Source organism: Harpia harpyja, chromosome 4 (genome assembly GCF_026419915.1).
Source record: "Harpia harpyja isolate bHarHar1 chromosome 4, bHarHar1 primary haplotype, whole genome shotgun sequence".
Classification (NCBI taxonomy): domain Eukaryota; kingdom Metazoa; phylum Chordata; class Aves; order Accipitriformes; family Accipitridae; genus Harpia; species Harpia harpyja.
The window spans coordinates 74402526-74425911 of NC_068943.1; the positions used below are offsets into that span (position 1 = coordinate 74402526).

The 23386-nt window shown below is 39.1% G+C and overlaps 1 protein-coding gene across 5 annotated transcripts in view; it reads left to right on the forward strand.

Annotated features, from left to right (window-relative positions):
* The window catches only part of EPM2A (EPM2A glucan phosphatase, laforin), a 42256-nt gene extending 22077 nt beyond the window's left edge, over nt 1-20179 (forward strand). For all 5 annotated transcript variants that reach the window (XM_052784803.1, XM_052784808.1, XM_052784805.1 and 2 more), the window contains 2 exons: nt 16738-16979; nt 18395-20179. In XM_052784803.1, coding sequence (XP_052640763.1) covers nt 16738-16979; nt 18395-18675 — 523 coding nt within the window. In that variant the 3' untranslated portion in view covers nt 18676-20179. The remainder of the gene's footprint in view (nt 1-16737; nt 16980-18394) is intronic.
* Nucleotides 20180-23386: the final 3207 nt, after the last annotated feature.

Genomic DNA, 23386 nt, shown 5'->3' on the forward strand with positions numbered 1-23386 from the left:
TTTAAAAACCTGGTAGGATGTGCATAGCTGAGTTGGACTGAGTGTTGTGAGACAGCAGAGGGAGAGAAAGCTGCAAAGACTGGCTGCTGCTTCTGGCTTTCATTCACATACCAGGAGCTTGTGGCTTGCAAGATGCTTTAGAAGAAAACCTGAAATGAAGGTTCAGCAAAAAAGACCTCGTAATTTAAGCAAGTAATTTCTAAACAAGGAGCGGGCAACAGGACTCAACAAGCTAAAAGGGACCTTTGCGTGCTGTCTGGATAGTCTTGTGAGTTTTATCTGGGCTTTCTCCTGAATTTTTCTTTACCATTCTGCCATTCATATGTGGCATTTGGAATAGGTGTTTGATTGACAATTATTTATTTAGAGGGGTGGTTGTTCAGGAATGAGTATTTCGTTAATAAAATGGCAGCAAGAATAGACTGGCTGTTGATGGCAAGATGAACAGCTTTCATCAGCTGGCTGGTAATGGGGAGTATTTGCCTAAAACCACTGTTGCTCTTTAAAATGGACCTTTTCATAGGTGTGTCACTGCACCAAATGATTTCCTTACTTCTTAAGAAAAACTTACAGTTCTGTGTCATTCTGGGAGCAAAAACCAGAGGAAGACTGGGAACCCTCCATGAAAAAGCCTTGAGGACTAAACATACTTATTTGTTCTGTTTTTCTCTGTGGGATATAACAGACAAATGTTGATAGTCTAGTAAATACAAATTTTATGTGGGGTATCACTGTTAGGGAGCAAAACCTATTGTTGCTTCTAATTTCTCTTTCTGTTCTACTCTTCCTCCCTGTCCCTTGTCTGTATTTCTTCTGGAGGTCTTCAGCCATTTTTCCTGCCTCTTTACTCTTTAACATTCAGGCAGTCAGCGAGGGAGTAAAGTTCTGTCTCTATTGGAAAGCAATTTGCTGGTGTTGCCGGCTGTGAACAAAATTGACTGAGATTGTGAAATCCCGGGCAATTTAGCTCACAGCTGGGATGACGGGGAAGGGGCAGCATCGCTCTTTCACCAAAGATGGTGTTCCAGTTGTCTCGCAGATATTTATTTCTTCTTAGCTTTTACATGCATTTATTAGGTGCCCTGTAATCACTGGCATTTCTTAATATAGTTTACCTAAAGGTAGCAGAAGCTCTTTTTCAAAAGCAGAGATTGTGTACTCAACCTTATTGCTATTTAATTTACCAGGAGGGAGCGAATTCAGATGTTTGGTTGTTATCGGAAGAACTTCACTAAGAGAACTCCATAATTTATAACGGGTGAAACCGTTGAACCAGGGACTTGTGTTTGCAGTGTAGTTCCACTCTGCCTACCCTTCCCGTTGGTTTTTGCAGGCACAACTCCTAGGGCAGGTTAGCCCAGCCAGCCTGCAGCTGACTCTTACAGGAAAAAAAGCCTCAAAACAAGGGAATTTTCAGTCCCCAAATGTGAAAGGTGACACCATCAGGTAGTTTATTACCACCAGCTGGTTTGGTGTTTGCTTGCTCAGTGTATACTGTATTTCTGTAACAGGTAACCTGTAAGTCAGAAAAATCTGAAATAAACAACTGCATAATTGTTTCAATTCAAATGAAATGGGAAAAGTGTAAAAGGTACTTCATTTAAAACAGTAGCAAGCTGAAGCTATTAAGTTATGACTTCTACCTCTATCTTCAACAATTTTTATAAATGCTGAGAGATATAAGTGCAAGTTTTCATGCTTAAATGCTCTAGATATTTACAAGATAATTTTCAAAAAGCTCCTTCATATAAAAATATGGAGAATCCTATTTAAAGGATAAAAAAATGATTTATTAGAAAGGCAACTTGAATGTAGCTCTAGTTTCTTTGAAGTTTGTCTCAGAAACATAAGTATTTTATTTCCCAAGAGTAAATTAGAGATTATCAAATTGCTGCTGTATTTTCCCATATATAATTTTCTCTCTGCAAGAAAAAAACAAAAAACAAAAGAAATGAACTGCATTTGTCTTCCCAGGGAACATATTAAGAGGCTGAACTGAAAATCTCTTGTTCCCTCCGTTAATGCTGGTAGTTTGGGAAATTTAATTTCAGGGAGTCAGGTACATAATCCCTGCTGTTGTTCAGAAGTTTAATGTATCTCTTCTTGTGAACTATGATATAAATGGAGTCAGATGTCACAGACATTGCCAAGTTTAAGAAATAAGAATTTCCTCTTTATTGGTTCAATAGACACCATGGTTTGTAAGTTTAAATGAAATGTCTTTTCTTTGATGTGAAAAACCTAATAATAGAAAAGATGATTTTAAGCATGCAAGAAGAGGAAAAAGTGGAAATATGCATTTCAGTTTTAATACAGAGACAAGAAAATGTAGAATATAGATAAAATCAATAATGAAGTAGAAGCTTTCTCCTTTCCTTTCCTTTCCTTTCCTTTCCTTTCCTTTCCTTTCCTTTCCTTTCCTTTCCTTTCCTTTCCTTTCCTTTCCTTTCCTTTCCTTTCCTTTCCTTTCCTTTCCTTTCCTTTCCTTTCCTTTCCTTTCCTTTCCTTTCCTTTCCTTTCCTTTATCTACCTACCTACCTACCTACCAACAATTTAAAGTAATTGTGTGAAGAGCAGGAGGAATAGGATGGTAGCATTCATGCAGAAACTCCAGTCATCAGCCATGGGCCCGCAGCAAGACTCTCCATGGCTCTGTCTTTCAGTTCAGGGGCTGGATGCTAGGCGCTACTATATATGTGTGGATGTTGGTGGGCTTCTAGAGCCTTTGTTTTTTAATTATTTTTTTAGTTTATCTAGCTTCTCCAGTACTGCCTTTTTCAAAACTCTTCAGAACAGCTATACCCAGTGCTTTCACTTTCCCAAGGTGAAGATCTGATAAGGAGGATATGCAGCTTCCCTAATAAAATAATTTCTTTAGTGTTCCTTCTTTCTGCAGTCCGGCTGCCAGCTTGAAGGGTTGCAGACCATTCCCAAACACAGCATTAACTACAGCTTTCACTGCAAAAGACTGAATTGCTCAGCTTCCTGTAATACTGAGTTGCTTCGATCTGGTGAGATGAAAGGAGGAAAAAGCTTCTCAAATATATTGGCAGGCTAGGTAATGAGGCTATCCAGTATGAGTAATGCTTTACAAATTTACAAAGTCAAGCTTCAGCCGAGAATGTAAACACATTTACATAAACTTTAGTAACAGTAGATCACTTTAATATATTTGTTCAAATGCCTGCAATTTCAATTTCCAAGCAGGTGAAATGATATTGCTAGGAAAAGAAAGAAATCTGAAAAAAATATGGCAGTTTAAAAAAAATAGACAACCCTTGGTAATTCTTGTCAATCTTCGGGCTCCAATAAAACCTGCAGCATTGCTCGTTCATAAAATTTAAGTCAAATGATTTTTTTCCCTTTTGACATCCAAGACTTCTTCAAGAGATCCCACTATGCTTTGCAGTTTTGTGTTAAGACGACTTATACAGGTCCTCCTGGGGCCTCTCAGTAGCTCCATTACAGTCTCGGCCTCAACCTTTGAGGTTGGCAACTCATCCACCAGGGTTATTAATTTTGTGTTTATAGTCTAGGAACCAGGTTTTTTAGCTAAAATGAAGTTTTCTGACAATTTTGTTATGGTAGCACCATGCAGCTGTTGTCCCTTTGATTTGACTTTGTTGTGGGAACACGTTATTTTAGATATTTATGTAACTGACTGTGGTGATGCATTGGTTCAGTTTTTCTCAATATTTCTAAAATGATGTCTCCCAGCCTGTGGTACTTTAGAATGTGTCTGTCCCTCTTTAAAATTAAGATAAATGAACTGATGCGGGTTTAGAAATTCTGGATAGTTATCTTAACTGGAATGAACACAGATACAGAGCCCGTCAAGACTCTTGTACTTGGACGGTACCACACGGGATGAATGCACTGCTTCCTCTGCCTGTTGCAGTTCTGAGGGGATTCCAGCATTTTGTATGTGTGCGTATGCTGCTGTGTGGATCACAAGGCCACCTTGCAATAAACTGTGCTTTGCAATAATGTAATTTTCATGACTATATGCTTGTTTCTGAAGCATTGGAAAGCATTTCCATTGGATCTGAAATGCTGCATTTTGAAAAGTGGATTTATCTTTCATTATTTTCGCAGTCTAGATTTCTACGCAGCTGCTAATCAGTAAGCTCTGAAAGAAGGCAAAAGATATTTTTACCAACGATTCCTGAAACTTCTCAGGCATTAACTTGAAGTTCATCTGTAGCGGTTTAAGTCAATTTTGTTAAGATGCTTTACCTTAAAGGTGCCAGCGGTGGCATCATTCCCTTTGCTAAGCATTAATGTTAGAAATTCTCATTCCTAATGCCAAGACATTCATGGCTCATTACGATCTGGCTTAGTTTAGCAGCCTGTTGTTCTTGTGTTTCCGAGTATTTGTTCTAATTTGAAACAAATGGGAATGTTGGCAACCTAACGGAGACATATGTAGGAAGTAACCATTGGCAACCATGGTTGCATGAGACAAGATTCTATAATTGGAGCATTTAAGTATTAATCCTCACAAGCCAATGGAGGAGTCCTTTCCAGGTTGTTCAGTACAAGCCTTGGAACCTGATTCTCTTCTCAGGCTGTATTTTTTGTAATTGGCACATAGTTTGTTTCAGATAATGTTTATACAAACAAAAGTACGAGAAGAGTCATTCCCTACAAAGGCAAATCCTGCTTTCTGCTGCATGCAGTGTGTTCCTTAGGCCTCAGTAGAAACCTTGCAAGTATGTTTGGAAATAAGATCTGACTAAATCCTATAAGGCTAGATCTGGACAGCCTGTCCCACAAGGTATTGGTGTGCTTATGAATGATTACTTTCTTATCTTCACAGTAGAAATACGTAGTGAAATATGACATTAAATATTTCACTTTGAATACAGAGAGGATAAAATTTTATCTTCCACAATTTAGTTCTGGCCATGTACATAAAGTCTTGTGTGACCGAGTTATTTTAGATCATATCTAGAGTAGAGATATAATATATTATAAAAAATGCGTAAGATATAAATTCATTGGCTTTAAGCTTTTTAATGGAGTGAGGTGAATGAGAGGGGAGAAGAGTTTAGTGTGGGGTTTTTTTCCCCTGTATAGATCCAAATGTACTGCAAGCTTAAAGAGAGCAATTCCATTGAATTTATTGGAGCATGCACACTTATCCTAGAGACAAAATTAGGTAAATTTGATCTGTTATTGTGTCAGAAAAACAAAGATGGCTTACAATCCCTTTTGCACTTCCACTTCCCAAGGCGGGGACAAGTCTAAAACATGTTCTAATCCTGGCATGGAAGAGATCAGCTGTATCAGGCTGGTTTATCTCATCTATCAGTAATTGACCTTTGTGGTAATGGTGCAATCCCCATTAATGGGGATACACTGCCTCTTTTGTATTGCATTCTTCACAGGAACTTTGTGGTCGGGAAATATCCCACAAAAAGAATCCCCAAGGTTTCTTGTTAGGAGAACTTTACATCCTCTTTGTATCACAGGAGGAATGGGAATAGCAAATTTGGCTTCGCAAACCTATTTAAAATACAAAATCATGTAACATTCTTTTTTTGTTTCTGTGTCAGGGGTTCCTAGATATGCATTTATCACACAAACCTATTTAAAATACAAAATGATGTAACATTCTTTTTTTGTTTCTGTGTCAGGGGTTCCTAGATATGCATTTATCACACAAACCTATTTAAAATACAAAATGATGTAACATTCTTTTTTTGTTTCTGCGTCAGGGGTTCCTAGATATGCTTTCATCACAAACCGAGGAAAAGCAGAGATATGTGAGCTAACTTGGAATGAATGAGGGCATTTTCCACAGGCTGTGTAGCTTTTATGACACTGGAGTTGGAACAAAATAAATTGGCTTGCAAGGAACTCTGTGCTACCATAGCTTGACTACTTCTGGTGTCTGAGATAGACACCATAGTTAAATGAAGACTTTGAAAGAGGATATATTACTATTTGTAAAAGACATTCAGGAATTAGTACAAAGGAGGAAGAAGAATTATTGAAATTGAACCTGCTTTAAGATCAAATGGATATGAATTGCTTCTGAATGAATTTAGAATGTAAATTAGAACAAGGTTCCTGACATCAGAGGAATGATGTCTGAATCTGGCATGACCTTTCAAATAGGGCAGGGAGGACAAGGAACCTAAATTATTTCAAGGTGAAGCTTGATAAATTAATGTAGGTAGTGATCCCAGAGATGAAAATTAAAGTTTATGATTAAAGTATCATAGATCATTGGCTCTAAGAGACCTCAAAAAGCATCCTGTCCATTTCCTTGCTGTAACTTAGTCTCAATTACATTTAAATCATTCTAGGTTTATCCAGCCTGATCTTAAATATGATCTCATCTCAGTGATGAGACTCTACAGCCCTGTTACTCTTCCATTCAATTACCTCACTATTCCCACCATTAAAAAGCTTTCCTAATCTCAATTTAAGTCTCCCTAGCACAATTTAAGTTCATTTCTTGTCCTCTCCACAGCAGACTTGGAGAACAAATGAGTATCCTGCCCCTTTATAGCCATCTCGTATATGCTTGGAAACTCCTACCCTTTTTCCCAGAATTACGGAGTGGCTGAGGTTGGAACTTCATATTTTCATTTTGATATTAACCCTTGGTTCTTTCAGTCTTTTCTCTGAAAACTTGTCTTCTAGATCTCTGATTGTTCTGGTACTCTCTGCTGGGCTCTCCAGGTGTTTCTCTTCCTTCTTCCCATTCCTCCTGATGACGGTCTACCAGTACTGAATACAACAGAAGGATTATTTTGTGATTCTCAGCCATAGTGCTACTGCTTATTTATCCAAGCATTATTGTCATTTTTACAGCATAGGATGTGGTTTACTTCCCAGTTGTCTAGGTGTTTTCATCAAAAACGTTCCCTGCTGTGGCAGGGTATTGGATTAGAAATGCCCTTGATCTCTGCAGCTGTCCGTATGAGATGTTTTTGTGAGTTTCTTCTAATAAAGCTCTTATGCTCCTTGTAAGGGAATGTTTGAGATCACTGTGGAAGGGGAAAATGGGCCATAAACAGAAAGCTTTGTGGATCCGTCTAGACGAAACTTCTCTTACGTGATTGACTTTAATTCTACTCATGTGGATCCTTCTTATCCTGCATCCCTCGTGCACTCAAAGCAAGGACAATCCCTAAAGCAGACATAGCCTACAGGCCTCCCCAGAGTCAGAATCCACCAGAAGGTCATGAATGAGGAGGAGAGCTGTGGTGTGCTTAGGGATTAGCATGATTGCTCCTTATCTCATAACCTGAAGAGCGCATCATAACACCTGCTGTAAATGCAGATTGATGGGTGAAGGGGGGACAACCAAGCCCTTTTGTGCCATCAAGCTGATGCTACGGAAATCTCCTTCTAAGACAGCAGAAGCTGAGGGCACTGTACTACTGGAACTCCTTTGTAGCTGAATGTCTGGGTAACCTTATATTTCAGTTACGGGTTTGATATTATTCTTACCTGTTTTCATTTTAGCTCATTGTCAGCCTGAGGTCAAATCTTAATGGCTTATTTGCTCTGCATATCAGCCAATGAGGTAGTTTGATGCCACATTCATGCATAAATTTGAGAACATGGAATAAATAAGATACTATTAAGCATAACACTCAGAATTCAAGGGCTTGAGAAACTTTGCATATTGCTAAGCTGACAAAGTGTTGCTCTAAAGTGATAAAAGCAGGTGTTTCTTTTTAGTTGCCAAGTCTGCTCCCATGTGAGAGGCTAGATAAGTAGTCCAAATTACATCTAAGAAGGAAATTTGCCAGAGCTTAATTACTTTTCATCACAGTGCCAAATAAGTAGAAGAAGAAAAAAAACCACCTTGGAACTACATTGGAGTCTATTTAATTCTCCTCATTTAAAGCCCTGAGGTAAAATTCTTAACTTCACAATAAACTGCACTCTTTCAGTGGTAAAGCAGAACAAATTTATAAGCAATGACTTGTGCTCCTTCTACACTTGGCAGTTAGGTAAAAGCAATTTTTTGTTCAAAAATATAAGTAGTTTTTACAAGGTCTGCAGCCTTGTTGTTTCAGTAGGATATAGTTTTATCATTAATCAACACTTTTCTCTGATGACTTCTGCTAAGGTTATAGCTATTTATTTAATCTTTATTGATAAGAGTGATCTTATTAAGCCTGGCTATTAGATCTTGGTGTTCTGTGAGTTAGACCATAGTATCATCAAACCTTGCTCTCCTACTCTGGCCCTTTGTGCTTGTCTGCGTGCTGGGCAATTGAGTGTATCAGACTGTGTTCAGTCAATCCTACTTAAGTCAAGCCTCTCATTGCAAAGCCTCCATCAGCTTGTCTTCTGCAAGGAGACTTTATCAGTAAGTCAGCAGGAGAAGGGATTAAGACCACAGCCATTTACCCACATGCCCTGTGCAATGAAATGTCAGTGTCGTTACCCCTCTGTTCTACATTATTATTTCATTGGCAAGGAGGCATTTTGCCGAGAGATCTCTCTGTCCTTCATTTAAAGATAATGTAATGAAACCAGAATTCTTGTACAAGACCAATCCAGGGACTCTGCTGTTTTGATATCCGCTTATGTTGTCAGTATTTTGGAGGAAGATGCAAGAATAAAAAAAAAAGATTAAAAAAATCTGCCATTTTTCTCATCTCTTGGTAGTTGCTTTATAGGTGAAACTATATGGAAGTTGAGATTCTTTACCTGTTTTATGTAGATAGACCCAGTTGATTTCCCCCTCCCATATATTCTATCTTTAAGCAGTCATCCAATTCCCTCTTAAAAATGCTCAATTCATAGTCTGTCCTCATATGAAAGTATTTTCACAAGAAATAGCTAGTATCTACTGTATTTGGAATGTTTTCGTTTTACTGTATCTTTTTTGATAGAATAAAATAGTTAATAGTTCAAAGTTTGAGTGCACAGAACGGGATCATTGATTTTTAGAGGGTTACTATAAATTTTCTGTTATTTTCAGTTCACTTTTTTGTACAGGCTAATGTTACCACTTTGTCCTCTCTATAAAGCAACACTTTCACCAAGCATTACTGCAAGCATGTACTGTTTCCCTTTCTAATTTATTATAGTCAGCTTAAAACCCAGTGATGTGTGTGAGTGGCTGAGATTATTTATTCTGAGATGTATTACTGAGATGCATTCATCAACTGTGAATCTCATCTGCTCCTTTGCTACATATTAATTTAGTTTTATTTGATACCACTGGCAGTTGTAACTAATAAAATCTTTAATTCTGTTTGGGGCAGATTTTACTCTCTCCTTGAGTAGGCTTGTCTCTTGTGAGAGATCTTAACTTGAAAACAGAGTTCCATGTTGAATATAGGTCAACAGTGTCATGCTGTAAAAGGACAGTCAGGGAACTATAAAGAGGGATATAGCCTTTGAGGCACAAGAAGTAACTAATCTTCAGTTCTTCTCAGAAACGGTAAGATCTCTTTCCAGCGCTGGGCATAACATCTTAAGAAAGATGTTGACCAGCTGGAGAGTCCAAAGGCAAACAAGAATAATCAGATGCTTTGAATATATGACAAGCAATGTGTGTGTGTGTGTGTGTGTGTGTGAAGAATACAAGGCTGTGGGTGTGTGCGTTAGTTATTTTCAGATAGGTAAAAGGATTTTGCGGAGTGGAAGGGAATAATCTGTTCTCTGTGTCCATTATGGAGACAAGAAGATGCCACTGTGACCTGTGACTGCACTATTCATATTGGACATTAGGAAAATATTTCTGAAGGTGAGGATAGTCATCAGTGTGCTTTCTACATATCAAGCAATATTTGAAAGTGTTCAGATCTTCCACTGGAGAGCAGAATTTGGTCATTTGAAAATCTTTCTCTGTAAATGCTATCATTTAGATAGCAATCTAAGTAATGTTTCTAGGTTGCTCTGACAAAGGTACAGGAACCTCATCTGATTTCTAGCAAGTGCTCTTAGTATTTTCACTGTCACAGGTTCAGGTGAAAAGAACAGGGAAGGCCCAGAAGAGAGATGTCTAGTTTGGTACTTCAGGGAAGGCATGCATGTACCTAAGAATAAGCTGCTATATATTGTTAAAAGGATGCCGATGGCAAAAGAAGGAGCACATACAGGATGATAGTTCTGGGTCATCATAATTCAGTGGTATCACCATTTAAAGTGATGTGCCTTGTCACAAGGCAGAGGGTAGAGAAAAGACGAAAGAGCATCTCAGCTACAGCTGGTAGGATTTCCTATATTCTCATTTTGAATATGCCCAAAGCAATACTTTTGGAAATCTCTTTCGTGTCAAACGAGAGAAAGAGAGGCAGGAGTTTGCTGCTGCCATCCCCCTGTCTCCCTTTATTTCTCATCAGACATTTGGTCTTTGAAGTAGTTTAAATTTGGTTAAAAGTAGAAAGTTTCAATGCAAGCCTTTGGTTCAGACAGATTGTTTTCCATTAAAAATCCACCTTATAAAAATATTCTGAACCAGTTCCTGCTCCAGTGCCATCAGGCAAGGAAATAGGAATGTGCTGTAATTGGAACCAGTCTCCGGTAGTTACAGTGCTGCAAAAAACATCTCTAACTGAGTTGTACTTCAGGCCTACAATCCCCTTGGGCTGCTTGCTTGTAGTGGTGTCAGGGTAATAGCACTGCCTCAGTACAAAAAACACTTCATATGCATATAAGCATCATAAAATGCTGGGGGTAAATAGATTGAATTATATATGTTGCTTTTCTGGGAATGCAGGATAAATATTGCTGCAAGTTACACATAGCTGCAGTTGCATGCTACACCTTTAGGAAATAGAATCACAGCATCATAGAATGGTTTGGGTTGAAAGGGACCTTTAAAGCTCATCTAGTCCAACCCCCCTGCAATGAGCAGGGACACCTTCCACTAGATCAGGTTGCTCAGAGCCCCGTCCAGCCTGACCTTGCATGTTTCCAGGGATGGGGCATCTACCACCTCGCTGGGCAACCTGTGCCAGTGTTTCACCACCCTCATCGTAAAGGGACACAGCTGATTTAATCATTATTTTGTTTGTCGTTTCAGCTAAATTGCTCTGTCTTGTTATATGTATAAATTAGCACTTAACCTTGCTGTCATCAGATGCTTAGCGGGATCTAAGGAAGACTGGTGCAGACAACTGAAGTGAATTACAAGCTTCAACATCAGGCTACATCTTAACCTGGTGCTGAAGGATGAATCAATCCATCACTTTTCATTTAAAATAATGCACTGGACCTTGGTCAAAAATATTATTGATATAAACAAATGGCACGGTTGATGGATCACTCTGTTGCCAATAACCAATGAAAAATACCTGAGTATTTTTCCTTAGTTTGGCAAAGTCTTCTTTCTTGATTAAAGCTGTCAACTATAGGGATAAAAGGACATCTGAAATATCGTACCTGATAGACGTTCTGATGAAACGTGTTCCCCAGAGGCTTGAATCCTACCCTTTTCTGCAAGAACTGTGACTCCTTAGAAGGGTTCACTGATTTTAGGAGAGATTGTAAGATGCCTGCTCCTAGTACACTGATGATTGAACAGATGTGGAAACAGTACCTGAGTCATCCCAGCTTACAGCTCAGCATTTTAAAGAAATTTAAATTTGTTGCCCATTTGCCTTAAACCATTATCAACAAAAGTAACACAGGAGCTGCCTAAGAAGCAGGGTGGACATCTGTGTCCTGGAGGAGGAGTGACCACCCGATGCAGTAACCTGGTGTCTTCCCCAAGGGCAAGTCACCCTCCCTGTGAATCAGATCCCTACAGCTACAGTTGCTGGGTTGGTTTTGTACTGTCTGTGGAGGTCTAAGACTGAAACGTACAGTGCATCACGCTTTGGGAACATTTCCTCTAGCCTGAAAATTACAATCTGCACCAATAAAACCAAAAGTATCAGAATGCTAATCTTTCATTGCCTCAGACTCATTTGCTCCTTAAAGACGGGAAGACTATTTGCATATGCATTGATTAAATGGAATGCGTTTGTTGTTTCAGATGCATTCATAGTGAATTGTTATAATTTAATCTAGGCTGTGCAGGGTCCTGGGGGGAAGTAACCGAGTGCAATATATATCTGCATCATTAAAAATAATTTAAGTGTGATGACAGCTGGAAAATAACCATACAAGTGATTTCAGGGTGTTCCATATTTATTCCCTGGTAATGATAAATCGTTGTTGATTTTCTCGTTTACAAGTGAAACGGCAGGTTTTTAACACATCAGCCTTCAGTCTGGGCTCGTAAATCAAGTAAACTGAGCAGACACCTGCCTAACATTTAGTCCTTGTTACCACAAATTCAAGCTTCTCACATTCATTCATTCATTTAATTCCCCAAAGTCCCCTTAAGCTAGGTAAATATTATCTCCATATTACTAATGGAGAACTGAAGTGTAGGGCATGTGGAAAGTAACTTTGCAGAAAGTAGCTTTAAAGGGCTTTTAGACAATCTACAAGTCTTAATCTCAGAAGTTAGCTGAATATTTTTCATGTTACTCTAGGTGATTTCTTCATTGATAAACTGCCTCTGACTGAATCGACCATGTCTTCTGGGACCAAGCATGGTTCACTATCCTTAGTAACACTGGGAGTTAACATGTACAATGAAAAAGTGCCATTTTTATCTTAAAGCAGAATTCTAAGTAGAATTTTGTTAGAACACCATCCTGTTGTGATATTTGGGGAATATGACAGGGGTTAATGGCTGGAAAGATTATAGGTTTATTGATCACACATAATCCCTAAATGTTTTTTGAACTGTATTTAGGCATCACTTAAGCTGCTGCTGGAAAACAACCACATGTGAGCTGGAAGGCAGCAGCTGTCAGAGAACTCAGAGCACTATTATGTGACAGTTGAGAGGGGGAAAGTAAAAGAGGTCTCTTTCCCATGCCAAATAGTCTTGTGGCTAAAATCTAGCTACCTACTGAAGTACAGTGGCAACTTAAAGAAGAAAGGCCACACTGGAGAAGGAAAACTAAAAGTCACGTTATTAAGGAAAGAGATGTAAAAATGAAATTACCACATTCTTGCTTTGTTTAATATGTACGTTTCTCTGGTCCTCAGCATAATTAAGCCCTCAGTAGGGCTATAAAAAATCAATACATAAAATACAGCTGCTAAACTCTCTATCAGTTTCTGTACTTGCATGTGCACTGACCCTTTCATTCTTTCCTTCTGATGTAAGACAAAGTCAAGGTATGAACCAGATAAAGGCAAATGGAAATACAGGTACTATGCAGTAGAATTATCCCAGAACTTTGATGTAAATAGGCCGATAAGACAGCTCTGCAATATTGTTTTCTGCATGGACTGTTTTCCCGGTAAAAGAGCGGTTAAGCCTTGTCTGGCAAGACCAAGACATTACAGTTATTTGGAGGTGGGTAAATAAGGGCTTGAAGACCAAGGTCAAGGCTGCAGCTTGATCCTCTCAAAGGCTAAAATCTAGGACCTGATTAGAAAAATAGTTCAGAAGAATTGGCTGTCCCAAATATGTTGGTTTGGTCATTCTCTGAATGCCACCACTAGTTTGGTTAATTACAGGGAAAGGCAGTGATAAAAACTTGGTAAACCCATCCGATTGTTCTGTAAATGCAATTATTATTGTGCAATACAGGAGGTCTTGTCGTGGACAAGACCCTTTAGGCTACAAGAACAAAATAAACAAATTATGTATATCCCAGTGGTCTTGTAGATAGCGCAGCCGTGATGTTTGCCCACTAAATAATTGTCCTGGTTTCAGCTGGGATAGAGTTAACTGTCTTCCTAGTAGCTGGTATGGTGCTATGTTTTGAGTTCAGTATGCGAAGAATGTTGATAACACTGATGTTTTCAGTTTTTGCTCAGTAGTGTTTAGTCTAAAGTCAAGGATTTTTCAGCTTCTCATGCCCAGCCAGCGAGAAAGCTGGAGGGGCACAAGAAGTTGGCACAGGACACAGCCAGGGCAGCTGACCCAAACTGGCCAACGGTGTATTCCATACCATGTGGCGTCCCATCTACTGTATAAACTGGGGGGAGTGGGGGCGGGGGGATCGCCGCTCAGGGACTAACTGGGTGTCGATCGGTGGGTGGTGAGCAATTGCACTGCACATCATTTGTACATTCCAATCCTTTTATTATTGCTGTTGTCATTTTATTAGTGTTATCATTATCATTATTAGTTTCTTCTTTTCTGTTCTATTAAACCGTTCTTATCTCAACCCATGAGTTTTACTTCTTTTCCCGATTCTCTCCCCCATCCCACTGGGTGGGGGGGAGTGAGTGAGCGGCTGCGTGGTGTTTAGTTGCTGGCTGGGGTTAAACCACGACAATAATCATTGGGGAAAAAATTATAAAGTATTGATTTATCTGCAAGCAAGAGGACTACCCAGAATTTTATTTACCTCAGGAACACTTCAGTCATTCCTGATTCAATCAAATGCTAGAAAACACAGTTTTGCTCTCCTGTCAAGGTAACTTATTGTATTAGATGTTTCCCAAAATATCAAGAGAATTACATATGCATGAGTCTCCAGGAAAGCTCATGAAGGAAGGATGCTAATGTTGTTGTTCTTGAAAGAATATCCTCATGCTGTCACAAGGTATTAGTGATATTGCCACTTTTCTTTTCGGGCTATGGAGTTTTGTGGGCATTGCTCATCTCCAGCCATTCATCAGCATCTGTTAGGGCACTTTCTCTTACATTCGCCACCTTGAAATGCTGTAATCATTGCAGCGGATTCCTGTGGCAGAAGTCTGACAGTGGTCACCCTTTCAGGTTAGGATGGGGTTTGCTGTGGGGCTGGCACATGGGAAGTGAGGCAGTGAAGTAGTTGTTGCCATGGACCTTTGCAAACCCCTCTGGCCAGTGGGAATGCTCAAGCTGGTTATGCTGGATTTTGGGTAGTTTTGAGAAGCTCCCTTCCTGTAGCACTATGTGGGATTGTGCCTTGAATATAATGGTAATACACAATTGTTGCGCTTTATTGCATTTCCTTCAGGTTGCTGTGGAATCCAGTGTTGTTCTTAATATATGAACTGAATTAAATTTGTAGCTTAAGAAATCCAGAGCCTGTGTATTAGAACTTCTTTCTTTCCATGTCTTCTCTCCTTTATAAGGTAGCATTCAGGAGTGTGAGAAAAGTGACAAAGGTGTGGATCTTAATTTCTGAAATTTTGGGTTAAACTTGCTTGCTGCTTAGGAACAAATGCATTCTCTACTAGCAGTGGGAAATACTCTCACCGCAGTCTAGACCAGAACATGGATGTGAAACATGAGCTAAATCAAATGTCTTCAAACAATCTCACTGTTGAAGCATGGTTGAAATGGCTATTTGCTATATAACACATTTGTCTAAATTGGACTCAGTTACCATATACTGAGATCAAGTGTGTTGTCTCACTGAAACAGGGGTTGTTAAGGCCAAAGACTGTGTTTATGTGGCTGGTATGTAACTCACTGTGGATGCAGCTGAAATACAGGAAACAATAATAAAAAATGGGTCCTGGATTTGAATTTTTCTTTCTGACAATCTTTCAGTAATAACATAGCAGGATTTAATCACTGTCAATTACAGGTCTTAATTAAATGCTAGTAAGTACTTATTACTGTGATAGTGGAATAGAAATAGCTACCTGATGGTTTAAGGGCTGTTTATAGGAGTAACTGCTCCTGAATAAACATAAAACTTTTCTTATTTGTCTCTGAGATTAAAATTGGAAAAAAACATAAGAAATGCATGGCAGACATTTTGGTTTTGAGGATCTTGCTTTTGTTGTAGAGTGGCTTCATTTTTTTGCAGTTAATAATGTTTGCAAAGTTGTTTGTTCAACTGCAGGGATATTTTGTGTAGTTTGTGGATTGCATGTTCAAAATAGAAGTTTATGCAAACAAAAAAAAAATCAAAGTAGATCACTAATAATTTGTGCATGTAAATAATCCATTGTAGATACCATCAGTTTAATTGCATGTGCAGATTAAAAATCTTAATTTGAAAACAAACCTCTTAATATTCAGTTTATATTTATGTCAAAATCTGTTGAGACATACAATAGTTTTATGATAATTAACAATGTGACAACTATAGAGGTCTTAAAGTTTGATTTAGATAAGTACCAGAAATATGGTTGTTTATCCATCTTACACATATCTCTCGAGTTTTCTTCCAAAATTTCTGGTTCTTCACGCCTTGAGGGAAGTTAGACATGTATTGTAATTCTGCATTTGGTTCTCACTAGACTCCACAAGAGCAGAGAAAAATGAGAAGAAAATCACTCATTCATTTTTGAGTTTCCTTACAGAAGGGTAGTTTAAGTTGGGGTTTTTTTTCTGTCTACTTTCCTCATTATAGTGGTAGCTACAAAGCTGGAAGAGTTATATGTGTTTGACTTATTACTAAGTAATTCAGATCTGGATCATGTGAATCTTTTAGGTCTGGGGTTTTTTGTGCAAATTGCTTCAGAGTTTTCTTATTCTAATCTGTGATGTTAGTAAGCTTCTACTGCAAGCTTAATGATGGATGCCTTGGAGACCTGTGCTACTAATTATGCGTGAATTTTTTCTTAGACTGTCTGCCCTTTGCAGTAGGTTAGGAACTTGATCCCCAGCATCAAACATTACCAACTCAACTGTAATGAAATAAGAAGCTGCTTTCTGCGTGACATGAAAAGGCTGCGCTTAGCAGTGTTCGTGTGATGGTGCTAAGCAGGTTGGAGCTGGAACACCACTGAACTTGGCAGTTTCCTTGTTAAGATATTTTAATCAATCCCACTGCAATGTTTTCTCAATGCTAGAATTCTGCCAAACATCTGGCTAGGAAGTTGCCCTCGGCAGCTGGAGCATGTAACCATGAAGCTGAAGCACGAGCTGGGTGTTACGGCTGTGATGAACTTCCAGACCGAATGGGACATTGTTCAGAATTCCTGGGGCTGCAACCGCTACCCGGAACCCATGAGCCCCGAAATCCTCATGAAACTGTATAAAGAGGAAGGTCTTGCCTATGTCTGGATGCCAACCCCAGACATGAGCACTGAAGGTAATGCTCAGGCCGCTCTTGCAGTACATTAATAGTAACAAACTGTTTGAGTTACTAATCTGTCACTTTTTTAACTGTTGTTTTTTTTTTCTGTGTAAATTTTGCGTAAAAATATAGCTAACACACAAGGTATAATTTCTCTGTGTGTTGTCTCTAACAAATTATTCACATTTTCTTGTAGGTGGAGAGGCCATCTAAAGTACTTTGTGTCTGGCAGTATATGTGTATTTGAGTTTAAAGCCATCCGACATTGATAACTGCTTGACTGTTTTTGCTTTCAGCTTGAATTCAGCCTGCATAATGAAAATATGCTGTGTAGGTGGAAGACTGCAAGCTTGCACACCAGGACAGCTTGCCCTCCTTGCTGGTTAAAAATGGAGAGGCAGTGCTGTATGTCTGCCTCTGCTATTCCCTTCCCCCAAGAAACAGTTTTTCTTTAACTATAGTATCCCAGTCTGATGAATCTCCGTAGAATCATTTATATAATTATTTGTAATTAATTTAGAATACCCATGGCACCTGCTGTTGTAGCATAAATTATTATTATTTTTAATTCCTCTGTTGGAATGCTCAGTTCAAAATCTTGTTTCCAACCAGTAGGTTAGAAAGTGTGCATGTTTTCAAGTGAGTAGCCTACCAGCAGAAGAGAGTGCTTTCAATGGAGTGAAATACTGCTGCCACAAATAGACAACTGTCATATCAGTAATAGGACATCGGGGAAGACAGGAGACCTTAAAAAAGGGATTTGAAAGGGCTTAATGTCAGTGCTTATCTGTGCCATGAGGAAAAGTTAGGCTCTGATGTTTGCAGCTTCAGTTCCCAGGGTAACAGGGAGAAAGGCGTCAGGAAATATGGTATATTCATCCCTTTGGGAGTGAGAAAGGCTGTTCTGTGTTGTTTAACCATATGCATAGTACACAATTAAATCATAACGTATTAAGTTGTACAGGAAAATACTCTTCTGCTCTCCTTCCCTCCCTTATTATTGACATAATGGCTTTCACTACAATGTTTTGGAAAGCAGTGGTACGTAGGTAGCTTCACAAGCCTCTAGTACTAACCATTTCATTTTTGGCCTGCTAACTTTAATGCTATGTAAGATGTGCTGTTTGATGTAATTTGCTGACTTGTCTCAGTTCCTGTGAAAACGAATATGCCACACACATCCAATGTTAATCAGAATGTGTATTTAGAGAAGACTTGGGGCGTTTTACAAATTTTGTGTGATCCGAATCTATGTTGCAAGAAAAAACAAAGTTAGGGTAGAAGGTCATTTGAAAAAAAAAAAAGAAAACCCCCCAATTATGTCAGGTTTGCCATTATGATTCATGGTTCATCAGGCTGTATAGACAAAATCTCAACTGTGAACATAGCTTTCTCAAATGCAAATGAACGTGCCTTGTTTTTGACCTTAGGAAGAATACAGATGTTGCCGCAAGCTGTCTGCCTCTTGCACGGGCTACTGGAGAATGGACACACTGTCTACGTTCATTGCAACGCTGGCGTTGGCAGGTCTACAGCTGCTGTCAGTGGCTGGCTGAAGTACGTGAAGGGATGGAGCCTGCGGAAAGTGCAGTACTTTTTGGCATCCCGGAGACCAGCTGTCTACATAGACGAGGAAGCTCTGAATCGTGCTGAAGATGATTTCTACCAGAAATTTGGGCATCTTCATTCCTCATGCAAAATACAAGAGTAGAAAAGCAGAAGCGGAAACGGAAGGTGGAGGAATCCTTACATTTGAACCCCAAGGACTTGGAAATCATGAGTCGGATGCCTGCCTCTCCTCTTCAGATTATAAGCTTGTCATAAAAGTTGTGAGAATTTTGTTAAAAAACTGCCTTTGAGGGTTTTGTATTTGCTTTCTTTAAGCTGATATGATTCACATTTTCAAGCCTTTTGCTGCAAGTATGAGACCTAGAAACTCTGCAAAGGGAAACTAAGATTTTCTTTTAACTACTTGCCTACAGGAACTAGAGGTTTTAGGGTAGACACTAAATAAGATGTGAGGTGAAATAGAGTTGGCAATATTTCAGTGACAAGAAAGAGAAGGCATTCTCAGAAAAACAGATACAAAAGCTGACTGGATTAAGGTTCTGGTTAGGTTGGAGCTGATCATTGTCAAAGCTGCTTAGTTATTTTAGGTGGAGCATACGTTATTGAAGTGTTTAAACGACAAGCTAATGTCTAATGCAGTGAGCTAAAATTTGCTCTCTTTGCCTATCTAGTTAATGTTAAATATTATGAGTTACAACTATATTCTTTTATGACCTTGGGGTTATGCTGGGATGTGGCACGAAGAGAGGAAACAGCTCCACTTACTGCAGCCTTACTCTGTTGCAGGGAAGGACTACTATTTATTACACTGTTCTAGGCTGTGAGATCTCGAAGTCAAAGATACATTCTGGTCCATGCAGCACTGTACAGTGGGCTTCCTAGGTGCCAAGTCAATCTCAGCAGTAACCACTGGGCTAAAACAGGACCTATAGGAACTATGTGAAAAGCCTCTGCGCATGATTGACACCACAGCCTCTGTGTTGTTGACCTAGATTAATTTCTTCACTATAGCAAAAGTCTCTCCTTGTACAAGCAGTGTGTGGGTGTTCACAGATGGTAGATTAACCGACTGAAGCTAATGCTGGGCTATCCCTGTTGGCTTTGTGGATGATTCCTAATGTTTTCCAGCACTGCTTAGTCCCTTAGCTAAACTAAGCAGTGGCATCAACAGCTTCCAGCCCTGTTCAGGTAAAACCAATTTGCTGTAGGTTAAGTCCAAGAGAGAAGGGAGAGAAAGCATTTCCTAAGGAACAGAGGATTAAGGATGCATAAACAGTAAGAAACCTAATTTCTATAGGTTTATTCTTCTATAGGTTTATTCTTCAGTCAAATCTCATTTTTTTCCAGCCAACTTGTTCCTCTAAAGACCCAGTCAGTGCCAGAGTACTTTAGCTGATGTATTTTGATTATCTGAATACTTAATGGAGAAACTATTAGATATGAACTGTTTATAGACACTGTCCAGAATAATATAATATATTTTATTTATCCTATACTTCAATCATCTTCAAAAGGAAAAAAGTTTATTTAAGTTATTCTGTATGTGTGGTTTTGATCATTACTTCGTGTCTGATTTTTTGAAATGACACTGCCTGTTTAGAAAATGGATGAGAAAAGTTCTCCATTAAATAAAAACATAACGACAATTCTAGCAGCCCATTTTGTTGTATGTCTTTGGCTCCCAATTTCATGAGTAGCAAAAAGGGTCATGACTGATATTTCTGTATAGAGGTGGGACCAGCCACTTTAATGGTAACAGCCCATTTCTTGTCTGCTATGCTGTGTCAGTTTTGATGGGCTGTTGAGGTGGAAATCTCAAAAACCAGCACAGCCGAGGTGTGTGGATGATACGGCACCTCTGGTACCTCCAAAGACAAAAAAAGGGTTTCTTCTCCTAGCCCGATGCAGAGAGCGGAGGGAGGGTGTCAGTGCTGCTGCCTGGCTGTGGGGCTCTCATGCGAATGTGCGGAGCTCCAGCTGACCGCCCAGGAGTTACCTTGTTTTGACTCAGTTTCAAATAAAAATGGTGAGCTCTTGCTACCGCTTGCCTCTCAAAATCAAGCGCTGAGAGGAAGAGGATGGCATAAGAAGTAGAGAGTAGAACTCACTTAAGTTTTGCATTTCTGTTGAGATACATTCGAAACCCCAAGATTAAAATGTGTTTCCAAGCACCCCTGACAGACAGTCCTTTCCATCAGATGCAACTTGTAATATATGTTGGGACACGTACTTGTGGGTTTGGTTCTTCTTTCACAGCTAACTATATTTCTCTTTCAGGGCTCTTGGGACTGAACAGTGCATAACATGGCACAAACAAGTAAGTATATGACTAAGTAAGTATAGCTGTGCTGTATCGGTTATTTCCTAATTCTGATGATGGTGGCAACGGAAGCAGACTGGTGCTTCATGAGTAGGGCAGGAATTCAAACGATACAGAAGCCACAGATTCAAGGAAGCCCTAGCAAGGGGTTGTTAATTTGTTGTTTATTGTCATTTCAGCAAGGGGTTGATTCATTGCTTATGGTCATTTCAGTGTGCTTGTCTGCTGAACTGCTGGGGGACTATATCATATACAGATTGCGTTAGCTGATGAACTGCATGAAAACAACTTGCCAACATCATGTTAACAAAGAATGCAAAGCGATTCCATGGCTTGCAGTCCCTTCGTACCTATTTGTAGCATTTTTTTTTCCTCATTGCCACCTTCCTGCCTGCCTCATTGAAGGCCACCCTGTTGAGTAACATTCATTCAAAGCCTTCTCTGTTGAATACAACTAGGAATTTAAATGCTAGAGATCCTTGCAAAAGGCTACAGCAACAGAAAAAGCAATCATATAAAAATATTCCATTTCTCCAACTGTATAATTACACAATAAATCTGCATCGAGAGATTATCTATTAGCATTCCAATTTGTAATATGTTCTTATGCTGATTGGATCATTAGCTCTTTCCACAGACTAGCCTCTTGATGCAATTTGAATGAAAGGATGAAGACAGTCTGTTGTTTGTAGACTTGTATATTTCCTTCCTATTTTAGTCATAAAAGTGCTACAAAATTTAGAGAACAACTCCTATAGAAAGAATTAGAAACAGATAAACAGTAATGGTTATTTTAAAGCGGGGCCAAGAAGCCAAAATAATACACACGCCATAATGGGAACCAGGTAGAAAAATTCTGATAACTCATCATTGAAAAGCATCAGTTGGGGAAAACGCTTTTCTGCTGGTGTGAGCATCAGTATTCTCTGCCCTGTTACAGCCAGGTTTTTACCTCTGTTAAATTAAAGAAGAAAGTAGAATTTGCTGCATGAAATGGGAACATTTATAACTCCAGGTACTTAGAGTATCTCAGTGTCATTATTAGGCCAAACAATAGTATATATTCTTTCCCAGGGCTATGTACATGAAGGAGCTAAGCAATCCTAGCTCTTACAAGTGATTTTATAACAAACACAGCCCCTTGAGGGATGGGTTGGGCTTTGAGGGGTATAGTTTCATGAACATTTTTCCTTTTGACATCAGAAAAGTACTAATGAGAATCTTCTGCATGACATTTTTAGGTAGGCAATGCAGCCTGGTGAAAGGAGACTGGGCTGGCACGACTGTTGAATACCTTCCTTTCTCCCTTACTCCTTACTTGTTATTTCACACTTCGATCTTTGGTCCCTTTGGCACTTGTCTGCTCTAGTTGCTTAGGTTGTAAGTTTATGGTCTTCCCTCTCTGTTTGTACAGCACCAAGCACAGTGAAGCTCTGGATGTGGCTGGGACTGCAGGTTTTATACCAGGCTGTACTCTGGAGTAGTTGGAAAGTCTCACACCTGGCAACTGAGTTGTGTGTGCTGTACAAAAACATGTGCAAAACAGTGTCTCTGATCCAGGGTCAATTAAAATTTGAGACTGCCAGCCAAGCTGTCTTGGGCAAAGATAAAGGAAAAAGATAGGCTGTAGGCCGTGCAGGAGCAGGTAGTAAAATCCCTATTTAAAACAAGAATGCAAAAAGTCAGACTTGCTCCATTACCTACTATGATGGCCTTTTGAATTCTGATTTAAAAAACCAACTGACTTTACTGGTCTGTAATTGAGAAAAAAAAATTGATTTGAAGTAGTCAAAGACATTTGCCATAAGTGTATTACCCTGTTGCTTCTTTTCTTCTTCATCATTAAATTGCAGTGAGAGGCTTCAAACCAATGATAAAGTTAAAAAAAAAAAAAAAAAAGATTCTTTAAAAAAATTTAAAAAAACAGTGGGACTGTGCAACAGAAAACGATGAAGAAATACTTAGAAGCATAATAAGTACCACAAAAGCATATATTTGGCAAGCAAGCCCTACCTTCTTGAAGGATAATGAACATCAGGCTGCCCTTAGCTAAAATGGAATTGGATTAATGTAGCAGAGGGCAGGATATAGATGACGCTCTCCAACTCTTAACTGTTTACACTCTCAGTGGTAGATAAACACCTCTGCAGTTATTTCTTTAAAAATACTCTGCTGGAAAAAAAAGGTGTTTTATTTTCCACATGGATGTAGCTTAAAGGGAAAGGGCTGCTCTGAGGGAGCAGACTTTGGAACGGTGGACGTATAAAGGAATTAATCCTTTCTCGGTTGCTCAGCAGCACAATGACATCACCAACAGCAAGACCAAACCATATGACTTCATAATCAATCTTCTTCCTAAATTAACAGAGAAAAGCGTTTTTTTCAAGGGCAATGACATTACCGTATATTAGCATAATTGCATGGTTGTGATATAAGCAACCAAAATACATGTTGTTGGCCCTTCAGTTATGCTACATAGTGAATCTATAGGGTGTTCATTCTTAATGAGACATATTTTCCTCTTGCTCCATCC